This window comes from Lithobates pipiens, unplaced genomic scaffold, assembly GCF_037356315.1.
Source record: "Lithobates pipiens isolate NorthernLeopardFrog02 unplaced genomic scaffold, aLitPip1_a1.2 Scaffold_22, whole genome shotgun sequence".
In the NCBI taxonomy this organism is placed as follows: Eukaryota; Metazoa; Chordata; class Amphibia; order Anura; family Ranidae; genus Lithobates; species Lithobates pipiens.
The window spans coordinates 64,682,258-64,702,407 of NW_027507784.1; the positions used below are offsets into that span (position 1 = coordinate 64,682,258).

The 20,150-nt window shown below is 43.8% G+C and overlaps 1 protein-coding gene across 1 annotated transcript in view; it reads left to right on the forward strand.

The window, feature by feature from the left end:
- CACNB4 (calcium voltage-gated channel auxiliary subunit beta 4) overlaps positions 1 to 20,150 on the forward strand; it is a 47,208-nt gene that overhangs the window by 7,313 nt on the left and 19,745 nt on the right. Inside the window, exons 4-6 of the mRNA XM_077447685.1 lie at positions 308 to 417; positions 14,736 to 14,887; positions 18,280 to 18,375. Coding sequence (XP_077303811.1) covers positions 308 to 417; positions 14,736 to 14,887; positions 18,280 to 18,375 — 358 coding nt within the window. The remainder of the gene's footprint in view (positions 1 to 307; positions 418 to 14,735; positions 14,888 to 18,279; positions 18,376 to 20,150) is intronic.

Below are 20,150 nucleotides of genomic sequence, written 5' to 3' on the forward strand. Positions count from 1 at the left end.
ACAGGGCATAAGTCTGGCAGTGTTCATAATCCTCTTCTTGAGTGAGTAGATTTTGATACCTGCATGCTCAGAATATGGAAGCCTCTGTCTTTGGAGTAGAGGAGTTATATAGAATGTAAGACACTGAAAGAATTGCCTGTGAAGAAATAAAACATGATTTTAGAAGTGGGCACGGCCGTTTTAACAGAAATGATTTATATATAAGCTGCCTTCCAAGCTAAAAGGATTTCACTTTGCTGTGCGCAAATTACAAATATAATAATCCTCAGTGAACATGTTTAATACGGTTCTGTGTCTCCGTTTTTAGGATATCCATCACAAGGGTGACTGCTGATATTTCTCTTGCCAAGAGGTCTGTGTTAAATAATCCAAGCAGGAGGGCTATAATTGAACGCTCCAACACCAGATCCAGTTTAGGTAAGACCCTTTACAAATAAAATATACTGAGAACATAGGCGTGCGATTTATCATTCACACCTCAGGGCTTTAAAATAGTGCACAGAATCGCGGCAAATCTACCTGTGATTCAAAGGTGTGAATGTAGCTGAGAGAAATGCAGTCTCATAAGTAAAACTTTGTAGCAAATGTTCAACTCGAACAGTGTTGTCCATGTTATCAAATAAATGTGCATCCTCCTGCGGGAGCAGGAATCACACCTGTTCTTCCCGCAGCCACAGCTAAATCGCACTGCTCTTACGAGACGCGTGGGGCTGCAATTCATTATGCATGGCACCCCCACGCATGTCAGCCTGCAATGTGTTTGAACTGCAAGGAAATCGCATGGTTGGAAAGACCATGTGGTTTCCCTGCAGCTGCGTTTTAAAATGGGGGCATGCATCTTTTTCCTGCCGGAAACGCAGGCATAGCAGGTCATTAGAATGAGCTGCGCACTCAATGCAATTTTGTGCATTGTGAGAACAGGCGTAATATTGTGCATGACGATAATTAGAAAATACTGGACAGCCACACTCCAAAAGAAAATATCTTGTGCCTTTTATTGTAAAAATGGGATCACACTGTACAAGCCACAGCAAAGCAATACAAACTAACGCGTTTCACACTACTAAGAGTGCTTACTCATAGCTTAAGAACAGGCGTAATATTGTGTGTGTGTGTGTGTGTGTGTGTGTGTGTGTGTGTGTTCCTAGAGCGCACAGATGTGAGTGGAGCCTTCGTATTATTGAAATTTTAAAATATAAATGTTATTTTATACTTGTCCTGTGTATAATGACACTAGAATTTTGTTTCTGGTATAAAGCATTGCAAAGATATTTACAATTTAAAGAATAGTGGGTTTTTATGCGTTTTTTTTTATTTTATTTTTTAAGTTTGTAATTTTTTTTTATTTGTTTTGTGATACTGAAAACCTTTCTAAACAATAAAAAAACAAAAAAAGGTAAAATATTTAAGGTTACAAAATAGAAATAAAAAAAGAAACAATAATTACCATTTAGGCCCCTTTCACACTGCCACAACTTGAGTCATGAGATTTCAGGAAATGCCTGTGTAAACTTGAGGTCTATGGTCCTCAACCCGCATCAAATTTAGACCAAAGTAGTACAGGGACTACTTTGTAGTCGGTGCGACTTGAAGCCGCACAGATATGAATGGTTATCATTGGGAATCAAGGGGTACGTCTCGTCGTGCAACTCTGATGTCCAAAGTCGCAGGAAAAGTCGCACACGTGTTCAAAGGGCCTTGCTTTAACTGACATCATATGAAGATCAAAGCTCACAACTTTGCTCTACAGGTGAATTAAAAGAGTAATTACAAAGTTACAATAATGTTACTTCACATTTCTGAATTACGCTACAAAACAGTGTTTACAAACACTGATTAGAAGGTCCGGTTTTGCACTTCAAAAACAAAGCAAATCTCGGCTCTTATATTGACAGCCCGGAACTGCGAGTAAAAGCGGTGAGGGAGTGGCGACAGTTGGGGAGTGACATGGCGTGCGAGGGACTTGTTTGGACGTGCGTAGCATGCCTAAGGTACAAGAATGGTTAAACTCTGCTCTAGAATATCTATATCAGTCTTATTTTGCTGATCAATAATCTACAGCTGCACACTGAAATATTATTGCGCACAATAAATATCCATCTCACTTGAAAATCTGAATTAATATTTTTTTTTTTGCAGTGTAACATTATTTATCGTGCAAACTCATATTTATATCACTGAATATAATATTACTTTTTAATTGGCTTGTAAATCTATACATGTATAAAATAATGTACAGGTAATTATATCATTAATCATATCCCATTCACTTTTACATGCTCGGTGATTTGATTTTTATAGTTCATTAGTAGAAGTAGACAGTTAGTTAAAATTATTCCTACTGAGAAAACTATATGATGGGGCATAGAGGCAAATTTAAAGTGACACTTTAAGGATAAGTTCACCTTTTGTAACATGTTACACCCATAATTGGGATGTAACATGTTACAGATGTACTGGCTTCTGCACCTTCCGATACTCCGTTTTCACAGCTAGTAGATCTTCTCCTCCCGCAATCTGAAAGAAATGCGACCATGCAGGGCTCTGCCCACCTGGCCACATCAGTCATTAAGGCCCCTTTCACACTGGGGCGGTGCCACCACCGGCGGTAAAACGTTGCTATTTTTAGCGTCGCTTTACCGTCATTTTAGTGGTGGTATTCAGCTGCTAGTGGCCGAGAAAGGCTGCGCTTTGCCACCGGTATAGCCGCGCTGCCCCATTCATTTCAATGGGCAGGAGCAGTGAAGGCATGGTGAATACACCACTCCTTCACCGTTCCAAAGATGCTGCTAGCAGGACTTTTTTTTACTGTCCTACCAGCGCACCACTCCAGTCTGAAAGCCCTCGGGGCTTTCACACTGGAGTGTGAGGAGCGGCACTTTCAGGGAGCTTTGCAGGCACTATTTTTAGCGCTGTAGCACCTGTAAAGCACCCCCAGTGTGAAAGGGGTCTTACAGTGGTTTGTGAATGAATGGACTACAACTACCTACAGCCTTTGCGGATGTCGGTTTGTAGTTCTCAATGAACTACCATGGCGCTGTTGAGCACTCTGGTATTTCATTGAGTCTTCCAGTCAGTGTGAACCTGCCTGCCCATATGATGTGCAGGCGGACCACTTACACTGACATTCTACAGGAGACCTGCATGGCATTCGAGATCTGCTGATCACTGGTGCAATGCTTTCCAGGCTCCTAAAAAAATAAGTAAATAAATGCACAGTTTTATACCTGCAGAAAAGTTTTACCATTTCCCACCTGACCTATAGCAGAATGACGACTGGGAGGTGGTTCAGTTATCCTGACTGGGCATCATATGACGTCCAGCAGGATAAGCCGCGATCGTGCACCCACGGGGGTGCTCAGCACGGCGATCGGTAGTGTGGTGTGTCACTCTGCGCCGCATCTTGGATCATGGTAAAGAGCCTCTGACTATGTCCCATTAGGGGTATTTCCTATCGTTTTTTTTTGGGGGGGGGCCTTGAGCCCTAAAAAATGCCATTGTCACTTTGCAAATTTCCCACGTGGTATGCCAGGTATGGCAGCTGATTTTTTTTTTACATGGAGCACAGCTACACACATCAGACTGTGCCCATTTCCTCAGGTTCCTTTTAAAAAAAGCAGCTTTTAAATTACAGTGCGCTGACCACGGAAAGCAGTTCTCTAAATGACAAGTGACACGGGCGTATATCTGGCGATCCCAGTCTAGCTATGACTGACAATGGGTGTCACTCTGAATTAGCGTGTAGGTTAACACAGCAAATTCGGTTACATCGAAATGTATGCCGAGGTCCTTGCCAAGGTTGTTGATGTGAAAAGCAGGGATAAGGCACAAAAATCAATAGGCTGAATCAAATGTTAACCAGCAGGGGCTTACACGTTTAATTAAAAGCCAACGCCAAGTACATTGTTCCATTTAATATTTCCATTGATATTTGATTTTTTTGATGGCTTAAGGCGAACGCGTACAAGTACAAGAGACAAATGAATATTGCAATATACATTAAGGCGATCATGTTTTTTTGACATATGAACAATAAGGGTGGGGGATGTCATTAAAAAAAATGTATACAAAAATAAGGCATTTTGTACTTGATCATTAGAACACAAAGCAGTTAATGCTCGAGGAATAACAATAGTAAAGTCTTAGTACTAACACTAAATCAGTTGCAATACAGGCAAATAGAGCACATGGAGGAAGGGTGTCAGTTTAGCCTGGAGAATCCTGCCGGTGTATTCGTACCTCCTTGCTGCAGTGATTCTGCTAGACCTGTGATTCTATTCACATTTGGTTTCTATGCTCACCTATGGGCATCGCCTGCTATACATTGAGATTTTTTTATTCCCTTCCCTTCCATCGCTTCCTGGCCCGCCTCCTAGTTTGCTCTCTTAATCTGGCCATACACCTATAGATTATCTATGGTGAGATGGAAAAAGTGGGAGATTCCTCCATCCACACAGTTTAGAGAACATGGAGACACAGGGGCGGATCCAGAGTCTAGTCTCGGGAGGGGCACTGCTATAAAATATGTTTTTTTGGGGGCAATTTATATGGGAAATGGCTGGTATTTGCGCTTCAATCATTACGGCACCATGGTTGTTATGGTGTCAGGATGATTGAAGCGCATTATTTCTATTAATACATTGTAATATAAAATTAAATGGTTCATCTCACCATAATGCAGAATCAGTGGGAGCCCTGAGGATGTCACTTGCCATGTCGCCTGCCACCAAATGTGGATTGTCACTTGCCACGTCACCTGCCACACATTGCGGATTGCCACTTGCAACGTAGCCTGCCACACATTGCGGATTGTCACTTGCCACGTAGCCTGCCACACATTGCGGATTGTCACTTGCCACGTAGCCTGCCACACATTGCGGATTGCCACTTGCAACGTAGCCTGCCACACATTGCGGATTGTCACTTGCCACATCACCTGCCACACATTGTGGATTGTCACTTGCCACGTCGCCTGCCACCAGATGCGGATTGCCACGTAGCCTGCCACACATTGCGGATTGCCACGTCACCTGCCACACATTGCGGATTGTCACTTGCCACGTTGCCTGACACACATTGTGGATTGCCACTTGCCACGTCACCTGCCACACATTGGGGATTGTCACTTGCCACGTCACCTGCCACACATTGCGGATTGTCACTTGCCACGTCACCTGCCACACATTGCGGATTGTCACTTGCCACGTTGCCTGCCACACATTGCGGATTGCCACTTGCCACGTTGCCTGCCACACATTGCGGATTGCCACTTGCCACGTCACCTGACACACATTGCGGATTGTCACTTGCCACGTTGCCTGCCACACATTGCGGATTGCCACTTGCCCCGTCACCTGCCACACATTGCGGATTGTCACTTGCCACGTTGCCTGCCACACATTGCGGATTGTCACTTGCCACGTCGCCTGCCACACATTGCGGATTGCCACTTGCCACGTCACCTGCCACACATTGTGGATTGCCACTTGCCACGTAGTCTGCCACACATTGCGGATTGCCACTTGCCACGAAGCCTGCCACACATTGCGGATTGTCACCTACTGTGTCACTTTTCTGCTAAGGTGGTCTTTTGTTGGGTCCCAGAGTGAAGATAGGCAGCAGAGAGATGATGCAATCTCTCTGCTGCACACAGCTTCCTACACAGTGAGGGCAGGACTGGAGGGATGCAGGGCAGTGAGAGATGATGTCATCTCCCTGCTCCCCTGCCTGCTGGCTGCCTGATTGGCCAGCAGCCCTCCTAAGCTGCCCAGCTGGCAGCTGCCCCCCCCTCACCCATCCACTCAGCGCGGGTACCCGCGGAACCGGCCGCGCGGGGACCCGCGGAACCGGCCGCGATTGGACCCGCGGAACCGGCCCGCTGGTACCCGCGGAACCGGCCGCGATTGGACCCGCGGAACCGGCCCGCTAGTACCCGCGGAACCGGCCGCGATTGGACCCGCGGAACCGGCCCGCGGGTACCCGCGGAAACCGGCCGCGATTGGACCCGCGGAACCGGCTTTGCCGGTATTCTCGGAGGGGGCAATTGACCCGTTGCCCCCCCCCTGGATCCGCCCCTGTGGAGACATCTGTTGCACTTTTTCCATCTAACCATAGAAAATCTGCAGATAATCTATAGGTTTATGGCCAGCTTAATATAAGACATACAGCCCATGTTGCCTAAGCATCTGCCTAGTTCTCTCACTCCTCGTGTACCAACCCCGGCTTCATCTTCCATTTTTTGCCTGTCCCCCCCCCCCCCCCCCCTGATGTATAATGCTCATACATCTTGGGGGGGGGGTGGCGCAGTTTGCCATGTTCGCCCTGGGCTCTAGGTTACCCACCATTGATTTCACCTGCTCTGACCTCAGCAGGTTTCCTGGATCTTCTTCTGTACTCTGCTTACCAAGTGGTTTCCATATCATCAGCTGGGCATACCTGGGGGGCATGACCTGGTTCCAGCTTGCTACAAGTCCATCCCCACTATCTGGTGAAGAAGCAGGCTAGGGCTTAGACGCCACACCTTAAGGAACCCTGGGTTGGTGTTCTGCAAGGACTCGCCACCAAAGAAACCTGCCAATGGGGCTACTATATGACAATCCACTTTCCCACTCCAGATTTTTGGATAGAGCAGGCATGGTTTAAAACCTCTGAGAATAGGGTCACACCGTGTGTTTGCTATCCGCAGCATGATGCAATATTGAAAAATGATCAGGGACTTCTTTTGGGCAATTCTTGCGTGTAGAGCAGGCCTTTCAAATGAATGGTCTGCTCTACATGCAATGCATGTGCTTGGTTGCCCCTGTATGGTGTGAACCTAACCTTAGTTTCTATTGCAGAGAAATGCACTGCACTTTAGCAGGCATGTGGGTATGCCACTAATTCCTAATGGCACCCCCATACATCAGCACCCGTGGTGCATTTCTGCAGGTGACATACTGCATGGTGCAGTTTGGCATGGCACAATAAAATAAAAAAAAACGTAGGGACTTCTTTCCTTGCATTTCTCGTGGGTAAGGCAGTCCATTGAAATGAATGTACTGCTCTACCTGCAATGTGCACACACACATGTGAATCAGGCCTTGGAGGATGCTTAATTTACAATGTAGAGATATCGCAGTGTCCTATGTGAATATATAATACATCAGGTATATTGGAAAAGGGTTTGGGTGGGATTATAACGGTGCCAATATATATTAATAGAAAAAGGAAGTAATTAATCAACATCACATTTATTGGAGACATAACTGAAATATGATCAAATAAAATCACTCATTGTACATCTCCATTTTGGTGGTGGAACAAGTGCAATTCCGGCTATATGGTGGCTATAGGTTCATATGTTATCCCGACATGTTTCGCCAGTGTTGGCTTCATCAGGGGATTTAAGAACCACCGGGAAACATGTGAAACCCGGAAAGCCCCCAAGGAACAGCAGCACTGAAGAGAGGATGCACCATGCGGCCATACAGGACACAGAACCACCAGGTTAGAGAGCAATATACAAAGTGAACATTAGATGGCACCTGCATATGGGACAACAACTTCCTGTTTCTATTATTATATATTGGCACCTTTATAATCCCCCCCCAAACCCTCTTCGGATGCTATGTGGTTACCCGGGTCGGAACAAATACATAAATAATATAGTACATCAGGTCACATGCCTGATAAAGGGGTAATGTGAGGCTCCGAAACGTTGCTTTTGTATTTATGATGTGATCGCCGAATAAAGTTTAGGGCTCATTCTGGAGATCCTTGGTGTGCTGGTGACATACTTTTCACTTTGAATGTCTTTTCACACAGCAAAAGAAAAAAAATGACAAAGGTTCTAACACTCCTCCCTTTCTATAAATTGTGTTTGTTATATTAGAAGTACATTCAGCCATTACTTGCATGCATATGCATGTATTCATTGGCTTGCCTTTAAAGTTAGTATATTAAATGCATTGGTACATTTATACCTCTGTGATGTGAAGTTGTGAACATTTGCGCTATATTTTAAGCCTGATAGTACCAGGCAAGCTGTGTAGCTATTTACAGCTATGACTGGGGAAAGTGATAATTACATGTGAATGGCAGATTTTTGTCAACTTGATAATTTACTCAGCTTGATAATTCATTGCTGCATATAATTGAAGATGTATACAGCCATATTCAGTGTATTGTGTCTCCCACTATTTGTAATATATGGAAAAAATCAAACATAAAAATATAAATACTTATTTTTAAGCAAATGTATGAAATGTAAGCAAATGTATGAAAACTGGAGTAATAGAAGTAAAAGTAGGCTGCTGCACTTAGCAACCGAATGTCGTAAAGCAGGACATAGTTCAATTTTTCAACCTTTCTGTCGGACTGGCTGCCAAATACATGGGCCCAATGTTGGTCTCTATTTTTTTTTTTAATTCATTTCTAATGGCACCCAAAATGTGTTACAGTGAAAGGGCTGCCCTTCACTGTTGGTGAAACACATGTACAAAAAATGCAACGTGTGGGGTGTAAGGGAAGATGTAGGGATGGAGTTCAGATGTACAGAAGGATCTGTGGATCTTGAGAACAGTTGATGCATTATAATGCCGGGAATATGAAAAAATAAAAATACGAAAATTGATAAAAAGGAATTCTAATGCAGTAGATGCTGCCCTTTGCTAGTTATTATATGGCCTTTGGGGCACTATTCCTCCCACTGACACTATCGCTGATACTAGTGATGGGGCACTATTTCTTCCACTAACACCAGAGATGGAGAACTATTCCTCCCACTGACACCAAAGATATGGCGCAATTTCTTCCACTGATACCAAGGATGGGGTACCATTCCTCCCAGTAATACCATTCATGGGCCATTATTCCTCCTTCTACTGACCACATGCGCTATGTAACTGACTACAAACCTGGAAGTAACATTTTATTCTCACTGGGCATGGAACATTTTCTGCCCCCCACTGGCCACAATCTGACCCCCCCCCCACCCCCAAAGTCTAAATTGGCCCTGTTTGAAAAGTTTGGAGACCCCTGTTCTAATGTGATTGGATCCACCTGGAGGCCTTTCCCCCAAAACACATTGGCTGTATTTGATGCTCTTAACCAATAAAAGTTTCAAACTCTTTCAAGTCCTCAGTAATATGAACTTGTAATATTACTGTTGTAAGGGTGGAGGTCAACAAAAGGAACCAGTGATACAAGTTGAATCCTTGGAGAACCCAGGATAGTGGCACTCCTGGAAATGTTGGTTTTAGTGCAGACTTCGGCTGATGATTTCTCAGCATTGGAGCAGACACTGACAAGGAGGGCAGCAGGAAAGGTTACTATTTACAAACTTTTTTTTTTTTGTTTTCCCAAAATTTTTTATGGAATTTTATATAACACAGAACAGTTACAATGAGGCACATAGAGTATATTTCGTAACATTTGCAACGTTTGTGGCATAAAACTATCATGGAAGAAAGTCCTATAGCTGCCATCAATTGTCAAACAATAGGTAACACTGGAACAAACCAACTAAAAGTGATAGATTTTGTATAGTATTGGTAGAGAAATTACCGCTAAATACAGCAACATGCAATATGCAATTAGTTTCCAAATCAAAGTACTCCAAGTCATGGGGAGGGTGTGTAGGTGGTCAGACAGGGCCAGGGTCCTAGAGCATGTCCTATCGCCATACGTCCACCCCAACAGGGAACTTTTACTGGAATACTTGTGTTGTTCACACTACAACGACTTGATCTGGCTTGTCAGCCCTCAAGTCGCCCCAAGTCGCTTGACATTGGGAATTACATTATAGTCAATGAGAGCCATCTTAATGTACACTACTGAAGTCGCTCCGACTTCAGAAAAGGTTCCTGTACTACTTCAAGGTGACTTCTAGGTGACTTGTACCCATAGAATTCAATGGAAGTCCCTCCAGGACGAATCTCCATCTATATTGAAGAGACTTTACAGGAAAATAAATTAGTTTAGGCAAATCCCTCCCTCCCAGAGATCTGATTCTGGGATTGGCCACAGCCAAAGTCTCCTGTCCTAGAGGCAACTTTAAGTTGCGTTGTAAGTTGCTTAAAGTCACGCTCAAGTCTCCTCCAAATCGCCTTGCAAAGTCACGCTGTAAGTCAGGTTGCCCCTGTGTGAACCGAGTCTTATGCTTTCTTTATCGTACATCATAGGACACAGAGTCTCAAGTAATTACTTGGTGGGTTATAGGCCTACCTTCAGGTGTTTGACACTGGTATAACCAATATAGGAAGTTGACTCCCCTATATAACCCCTCCTCCTTCCAGGAGCACTCATTTTTGTGGTGTTGGTCACGAGTGAAGATGTGCTCTGCGGAGCTCCAGGAGGGATCCATGCTGGATTTAAAGAAACCTCCACAATCAGATCCATCCTCGCCAGTGAGGCCATAGGATGGTACCTGGACCTCGATGCAAGAACGAGGTTTTGCCTGTAATGCTTCTCTTTGAGAGCTGGACCCTAGGAACCAGGATGCTTTTTGGTCTTGCTACATTTCCTAAAGTTGTCCTGAGGGGTACTATACAAGGCCCAAAGTCGCCGGCAGTTATTCCCAGGAGAATGGTCTCTTCACCCCAAGGTGTTTCAGGCTGTTTGCCAAAGATGGGGGACTCCGGACGTAGACCTTCTAGAGTCCAGATTCAACACTAAGCTAGTTAACTTTGCATCCAGGACAGGGGACCCACTCGCATACGGAACAGATGCGTTGGCGACCCCGTGGGATCAGTTTTTACTGATCTATGCACTTTTCCACAATTCAGTTGCTACCTCAAGTTCTTTGCAGGATCAAGCTGGAAAGAAAATCGGTAATACTGGTAGCACCAGCATGGCCCAGAAGGTCATGGTACGCAGAGATCGTAAGGATGGCAGTGGAGGTTCCAGGGCTCTTCCCACTAAGGACAGAACTGCTATCTCAGGGGCCGATATTCCATCCTACTTTACGAACGCTAAATTTAACGGCTTGGCTATTGAGACCCACATTCTGAATAAATGTCGGCTTTCCAGGTCAGTTATCTCTACTTTGATTAATGCTAGGAAGCCAGCTTCTAGAGCTATATATTATAGAGCCTGGAAAGCTTATGTTTCCTGGTGTGAGTCCAAGGGTTGGTACGCTCAGAGATATATCATAGGCAGAATTCTTACCTTTCTACAATTAAGCGTAGAGATGAAGTTGGCCCTGAGTACTATTAAGGGCCAAGTCTCAGCTTTATCAATTTTTATTTCAAAGACTGCTTGCTATGCATTCTTTAGTCAAGGGTTTCATGCAAGGAGTGCTGCGGATTAATCCGCCAGTTAAATCACTCTTAAGCCCTTGGGACTTAAATTTAGTTTTGTCAGTGTTACAAAAACAGCCATTCAAACCGTTGGAGCATGTTCCCTTAGTCCTTCTGACTAGGAAGCTGATATTTTCATTTGCTATATCCTCAGCAAGGAGGATTTCAGGATTGGCTGCTCTTTCTTGTAAAGAGTCATATTTGATTATTCATGAGGACAGAGTGGTGTTACGCCCTCGTCCAGGTTTTTTGCCAAAAGTGGTTTCAGGCTTTCATCTGAATGAAGATATTGTCCTGACAGGGTTTTTTCCCAAGACCTTGTTCCGGGGAAGAAAGGTCACTACATTGTCTTGATGTAGTGAGAGCAGTGAAAATGTATTTAAGAAAACTGCTCCGATTCGTAAGACTGATGTCTTATTTCTTCTGCCAGAGGGTCCTAAGAAGGGACAGGCAGCGTCAAAATCCACTGTCGCTAAGTGCATTTGGCAAGTTATAATTCAAACTTATGCTTTAAAGGGAAAGATTCCCCCTTTTCAAGTTAAGGCGCACTCTACCAGAGCGGTTGGTGCTTCTTGGGCAGTGCGTCACCAGGTCTCCAGGTCTCAAATCTGCAAGGCCACGACTTGGCCTTCAGTACATTCATTTGCAAAATTTTATCAAGTGCATGTAAGATGGAATGAGGATATCGCCTTCAAGCGCAGTGTGCTGCAGGCAGCAGTATAAGTCCTCAGGTCTGGGGGTTACCCTACGGGTTGTGTCTCCCTCCCCTCAAGTAGCATTGCTATGGGACTTCCCACCAAGTAATTACTTGAGACCCTGTGTCCTATGATGTACGATAAAGAAAATAGGATTTTTAAAACAGCTTACCTGTAAAATCCTTTTCTTGGAGTACATCATGGGACACAGAGCTCCCGCCCCTCTGTTTTATGGGGTGAGAGTATATAACTTGTATTGCTTGGCTACAAAAACTGAGTGCTCCTGGAAGGAGGCGGGGTTATATAGGGGAGTCAACTTCCTGTATTGGTTATACCAGTATCAACACCTGAAGGTAGGCCTATAACCCACCAAGTAATTACTTGAGACTCTGTGTCATATGATGTACTCCAAGAAAAGGATTTTACAGGTAAGCGGTTTTAAAAATCCTATTTTTATTATATATCTCAACCATAGGACAGGGTCACTTTAAAAAGAAATCGGTGCTGATATCGAGTCCCCCCACCCCACCATATATGCATGCTGACGTTGTGATCGAGTCATCATGGTGTCATCACAGGGCTTCTAAGCACCTGAGATTAGTGTGAGAGTGGGAGAGGGTATGAATTATTCAGTGCAATGAGTAACAGTGCTGCCAGCTCTCTATGTAGTCAAAGCAGAGGAGCTCTCCATATGTACCTGTGACTGTGACGTAGTGTTGCTATATGGCCCCACCTTCAAATCAAAGACTGACTACACTAAAAGTGGACACATCATGTGATCGCTACATCAAAAATGGGTAGGTAACATGAAAAATGTACTGTATGTCTACATTTTGTACATAGTACTCTGCTGCCTTTGTTAATGTAACTGGAGTTCACTATTTCTATTAAAAGAAATTGGTACAGCTATGTAATTATGTAGCGCCGGGCTCCTGAAGAGCAGGATGTTTTTGTCATTTTAAAGGTACCCAAGACCATAGTTTGGTTTTGGGGTTAATTGTGGTAAATTATGGTCTCAGTATCAGTTTGGCTGGAATGTATTATGTTCTGCCTGGTCATGGGTGTGTGGGTGTCACCTATGCCAGGCATTGGAACGTAGTCTGGACACTTTGGGTACCACTCTCTCTCTCTCTGAGCCAATCAGTGGGTGCGTTGTCTCGCTGTGTATTCCGGGAAAGGGTACTTAAAGTGGAAGTAAACTCCCCTATCGTTTTCAGTCAAGGAATCTGCCATCTTTTGCCTCTGTTTAATATTCAACTGCTATGGTGCTGCACATGTGATTCGTTATGACACCAGCCATTGGATGGTTTGATAGTTTGGCTGAGAGCACAGCCCATGTGCAGTTAGCATTCCCGGCATGCCTTTTTTTTTACCTGTTTAAATCGATGGGTTTACTTCCACTTTAAGGTGCTGAGGTCACATGATTCTGGGTTCCAGTCCAGAAATATGTTCTGACTTCCTGGTCCTCCTTACCAGCCCTCAGAGGCCCTCGTGGCCTGGGGTGTGGATTCATCCGTTTCCATGTATCATGGCTGGCTAGCCTGAGACACAGTAACTGGAAGGAGGGTTCCAAGGTGGTCCAGTGCCGTCTCTGTTTTGGAGAAGCCCAGCAACTGAAAGCGCAACCAGGGGAGGACTCTTCGGAAGAGGGCCACGCACGGGGCTGGAAGCTAAGCTGGAAAGGACACCAAGGTGAATCCACATTCTTACGGTATCTCCGGACTGGCTGCAAGATACTGGTACCGTATGAAAGTTCCTAATTTCATCCTTCAGTTACAACCAAGTCTGTGGCAGAGACTTTTCTCATTCTAGGGTTCTGCAGCCAAGTCTGTGGCAGAGAATTTTCTCATTCTAAAGTTCTACAACCAAGTCTGTGGCAGAGACTATGCTTATTTGAATCACCTGTCGCTTGCTAAATCCACAAAAAGGGGATTTATCCGATAGCTGTAACATCCAGTTGCGATTGGCTATTCCCTGGATTCTATAGAGAGAGACATTCAAGTGTCAGCAGTTCCAAGAGTACCTGAGCTTTACTACCCATACCCTCTATTCCCTACTGAGAGATGGTGTTCTGCTCAACATTTTGCAAATAAAAATCCCTAAAGTGGATTCAAGTGTCGGTCTCTGCCTCAACCTCGGGAAACCCCTAGACGCACTCAAGGTGGAGAAGGTAACAGTAAGCCCAAAAATAACCAGCCGCTCCTTCAGGGGTCAGTGCTTGCATCCCACCTTTGTGTTGGCGGCACCCGGCAGCAGTCTCCTGGCTTTTGGATGTCTACACAATGGGCGACATTTACTGGTAAATAATTTTATTGGAAGATTGCTGGTAGAATTGGTTGTCTGCTGATGCTGGGAGCAAAGTGTGTGTGTGTGTGTGTGTGGAGGGGGGGGGGGGGTTGGCACTGGCACTGATTTACAATGTAATAAGGGGAAATTGCCCTTTGGTGAAGGTCCATTTAAAGTATCTGCTCAAGTGCCCAGCCTCTCAGCACTCCACTGAGACCCTGCGCCAGTTGCTCCCACCTCCTGCACAGCCCAGCACTCCAGGTGAGCAATTGAGGGGCAGAGCAGAAGACCGAGAACTGAGCAATCAGAATTGATCGCTCAGCTCTCAGTGTAGAGCAAGCAGGGGACTGATGCTACATCCACCTAGGTAAATATAATTTTTTTTTTTTTTTATTCCTGTACTTTTTAGGTATACATTTACTTTTCATGCAAATTATATTTACACTAATAACTGTCGCCCATCCTTCTTTCTTCCTAGCTGAAGTGCAGAGTGAAATAGAAAGAATATTTGAGTTGGCTCGTTCATTACAGCTCGTTATTCTAGATGCGGACACCATTAATCATCCGGCACAACTAATCAAGACTTCATTAGCGCCGATAATTGTTCATGTCAAAGTGTCTTCGCCAAAGGTAAATTAGTATGGAACCTCTCGTCGTTTCTAAAGGATATATCCATCTTTGTGTGCTTTCTTATTTTATTATTGTTATTATTATATTTGCAAACCCTGTATATTTGCAGCATTGCTCAACCTCCTTACTATGGAGGAACCCGTGAAAATATTTTCTGTAAATCCCTATTTCTACAGCTCATAGTACAATTAATGTGACCAGGGAGTTGTAGAAATGATCATAAAGGAAAAAAAAAAAAGAAATTTGGTGTACCTAGAATATTTAACAACCTCAGCCCGTAAGGATTTACCCCTTTCTTGACCAGGCCATTTTTTGCGATACGGTACTGCGTCACTTTACCTGACAATTGCGCGGCCGTGCGACATTGTACCGAAACAAAATTTGTCCTTTTTTTTCCCTACTAATAGACCTTTTTTTTCGGTGGTATTTGATCACCTCCGCAGCTTTTATTTTTTTCGCTATAAACAAAAAAAGACAATTTTGACAATTTTGAAAAAAACACAATATGTTGTACTTTTTGCTTTAATAAATATCCCGGGAAAAAAATAAAAAAATTCTTTATCAGTTTAGGCCGATATGTATTCTTCTACATATTTTTTATTTTTTTTTAAAAACCCGCAATAATTGTATATATTGATTGATTTGCGCAAAAGTTATAACGTCTACAAAATAGGAGATAGATTTATGTAATTTTTATTAGTATTTTTTTTACTAGTAATGGTGGTGATCTTCGATTTTTATCGGTACTGTGACATTGCAGCAGACAGATCAGACACTTTTGATGCTTTTTTGGGACCATTGACATTAATACAGCGTTCTGAGGTAAAAATAGCCACTGATTACTGTATAAATGTCACTGGCAGGGAAGGGGTTAACACCAGGGGCCGATCAAGGGGTTAAATGTGTTCCCTCACTGTGTGCTCTAACTGTGGGGGGGGGGGGGTCACTAGAGGAGGAGACAGATCTGTCTCCTCTCCCCTGATAGAACCAAGATTGGTGTGTTTACACACACACACGCACACATCCTCGTTCTGTCACAAGCAATTGCAGGTGCCCGGTGGACATCACGCGCGCCTGCAATAACGTCTTAAAGAGCCGACGATTCTTTTGGTGTTCTTTGATCTCTTTGCCTCTGCGTTTTTTATTTTTTGCGCTATAAACGAAAAAAGCGACAATTTTGAAAAAAAAAGCAATATTTTTTACTTTTTGCTATAATAAATATCCCCCAAAATATGTAAAAAAAAAGAAAAAATGTTTCTCCTCAGTTTAGGCCGATATGTATTCTTATACATATTTTTGGTAAAAAAAATCACAATAAGCGTATATTGTTTGGTTTGGGCAAAAGTTATAGAGTCTACAAATTAGGGGATAGTTTTATGGCATTTTTATTATTTATTTTTTTATTATTAATGGCGGTGATCTGCAATTTTGTATTGTGACTGCGACATTATAGGGGACACATCGGACATTTTTTACACTATTTTGGGACCATTGCCATTTATACCGTGGTCAGTGCTATAAAAACGCACTGATTACTGTGTAAATGACACTGGCAGGGAAGAGGTTATCCACTAGGGGGTGATCAAGGGGTTAAGAGTGCTTCAACTCGCATGACAGCGATCACTGCTCCCGATGACAGGGAGCAGTGATCTGTCATGTCACAAGGCAGAAAGGGGAAATGCCTTGTTTACACTTCTCTGTTCTGCGGCTCCACAACACGATTGCCGGGAGATATCTGCCGGTCACGCCGTATGTGGCGGGCACGCGTGCTAGCCCCACCAATTAAAGGGGACATACAAGTATGCCCATTTGCCTACCGCTGCCATTGTGCCGACGTATATTGGTGTGCAGCGGTTGGCAACACAGCTAATTTTTAAATAACAAACATGTTATACTTACGTGCTTATAACCCTGATCCTCCTCTTCTGAGGTCCCTTGCTGGTGCTCCTGGGCTTGCTGTGCTCGATCCCGAGCACTGTGCACTTCTATTGACACACACAGTGCGGCTCAACCCCACCGCTCCACTCCCTTTTAACTTGATTTGATTGGCAGCAACAAGAGCCAATGCTCTCACTGAGTCCAGTGAGGAGGGGACAGAGCAGCGATGCTGCTCTGGTGCACAGCACTGGATGGAGATCGGGCTCAAGTAAGTATTTTGGGGGGACGGGGGAGTGGCACCTAAAAGTCTTTATACCTTAATGTAGAGAATGCATAAGTAACAAGCCTTAAGCCTTTACATCCACTTTAAAAAGGCAGCAAAGCCTGCAATACTTACCTTCAATCCAGAGAAGCACCTTACAGTACTTCAATTTGCCCACAAGATGTCTTCTGGGTTGGATGATAGCCAGCCCTCACATTGCAATCATAAATAGAACATCAATGCTGCTCTCTGTATCATCGGTGACTGCCAACAACCAGATAAGATTGAAAGTCAACTGTATGTCGAATGACCAGCCTAAAGACATTTTGAAAAGGTAATTGTATAGAAAAAGCAAACACTTGGGACTAATCCAGAGTTTTCAGCTTTAAAATAGTTGTACTTAACGAACAGTTAGTGTTAGGGTTACAGGACAGTTCATGTGAGGAGGACCTTAGGGCAGTAGTGTATTTAGGTTTTGTGCTGCCCTAGGCCTGACTGAACTCCTGCACCCCCTAATTTAAATATGACCCACCCCTTCCTGCCAAGGCCACACCCCTTGCTGTTTAAGACCCGCCCTGAAATTTTCGAGTGGGGACACTAGATCTGAGGCCTGGGGGGGAGGGGCATAGATTTCCTCTCACTTCCTGCTTGGCTATGGGGCAGGAAGTGAAGGGAAATCTCTGCAATGGGACAGGGATGGTAAAAAATAAACTGACAGGGGCTATAACCCTCCCTTACTCTTTCCAAAAAAAAAAAAAAGTGTTGCCTATAGTTCTACTTTAAGCACAAATTTCTGATAATTTTATGGAGAGGACTAAGAATATATAACCATGCCAATGGTGCAGCAGAAAACATATAGCACAGTGAGGAAGGTTTTTGGTCCAGGATGATAGGACAGTCAAAATTAGTAGTGCTCTCCCCGCAGTTGCGGAATGCCGGCCACCCGCATACCGTAGGCAGTGTGGTCGTTTTATGGGGTGCTAGACTTATTTGCCTCTCAGCCCAGCCTACCCCATAAGACTGGCGCTACACTAACAGTGCAAGCCGGCGGGGACTCTTTCCATGCTGCCCCCCCCCTGCAAAGTGCTGCCCTAGGCCTGGGCCTTGTTGGCTTAGGCCCGGATACAGCATTGCCTTAGGGTAGGACACTTGTCTCACCCCCCAGTGCTAAATCAACCATTCTGACGTTATACAATTCTTGTGTTTTTAATCTGTGAAAATTCTGAATTAAAATCTGTTGCTCTCCTTGCAGGTTTTGCAGCGGCTTATTAAGTCTAGAGGAAAATCCCAAAGCAAACACCTAAATGTACAGTTAGTAGCTGCTGACAAACTTGCACAGTGCCCACCAGTAAGTATTGATCTGATTATACGTTATTGCCAATGTCCTGTTCCATTCCTAATCAAAGGGCATGAGTTTGTGTCTTTCAATCAATATTCCTAGAAAAGCAAGCTATCCACTTTTAGAGACACAATAATGAGTTTTGCCTTTCCTGTTGAATATTTGGTATATCTTTTCATCATTACATCAGTGTTTTCCACTTTCTTCTAAAGGCAATTTTTTTTATCCAGATTTTTTTCTCCAGTTTTGGGGCGAACCACAGTGGGTTAAATCACCAGTTACCATATCAGAATGTCCAGTGGCAATACTTTCCTGCTGTAGTTTGTGTTCCCCCTTTCCTGGTACCATAACAAGGCTGTCATGTTCATCAAGCCAATGTAAAAATTCAATTGCCAGCAACCATGCAATTTTAAAAGATCGGTCTTGCTTGGGGTCGACCTCTTTAAAGCAGTTATTCATATTTGGATCCATGAAATTTATAATCCGTCTGTCCAATAATAATAATTAACTTATGGGTATGTACCGCCTGTACGGCCGCGTACACACGCGGGGACTGTTCGCTCAACTTTGTCCGCTGAACAGTGTTTCGGCGGACAGTCCGCTCGTGTGTGGGCTTTCAGCGGACAGTTTCAGCGGACAGTCTGCTGAACAAAGTTTTTCGGAAATTCCGAAAAACTGTCCGCTGAAACTTTGTTTCAGCGAACAGTCCCCTCGTGTGTAGGCTTGTTCGTCAAACTAAGTTCCGCGCATGCTCAGAAAGGATTTACACGCCGAAGTTTGCATTGCAGTGTATAGGACGTCGTTTTCTAGTCCCGTCGTACGTGCCGTTCACGTCATCGCGCACGGTTTCAGCGGACTGTTCGTTCGTCGTGTGTGGCCAAGTCCGTCCATGCTAATTTTGAGCGGACTGTCCGCTGAAACTGTTTGACGGACAAAGTTGAGCGAACAGTCCCCGCATGTGTACGCGGCCTACCAGTTATGCTGGATTTCACTGTCCTTTTTTATTTTTAAAATAGAGCTATCCATGTGTTTTATTATGTGTTTTGGTTGCTTTTCTGTTGCATTGCAATACATTTTTGATGAAATCATGCATTATTACATGTAATTTGACATGCATCTTCTGTTTGCATTTTCCGAGGTGCAAGGTTAGTTCATGTATTTTATGCACAGCATTCCTTGCATGAAAACCTACAGTATAATAAATGTACATATGGTAATGTATATATGCAATTTTATTGATTAGAAAACCAGTGTAAGTCCGCGTTAGACAAAAAAAAATTGCTAAAAAGTTTGAAGGTCACCAGATACCAACCTAATCAATATAATACAAAGTGCAGCGCTTATCATAAGTAAGAAATAAATACAAAATAGTCCAAAGAATATGTGATGACAAACAGTGGTAAAAAACAGTCCTCAAAAACAGCCCATATAAAAAAGGTGTTTATATAAGTGAACTAAAAATGAATAAAAAGTCCAAGTGTGCAACAAAGAAGGCGATGCTTCCCAAAAGGAAGAAGTGACTCATGCTGATAGCAGAGGAATAAAGCGGCAAACAGAAATGACATGCAGTGCTTTGGACAGAGGCATGTACACAGTATAGACAGATATGCTTTGTTCATACTGTATTTCATGAGGTTTGCAACCATTTTAAAGAGAAACAAGCGCCAGTTGTAATTCTCCAAATCCACATTCATGAATTGTTGTTTTTATAAAGCAGCCTGATCTTTCAGAGAGAAAGTATTATTACTTTTATTCTGCTCTGACAGGGAGAGAAGTGTTAAGTC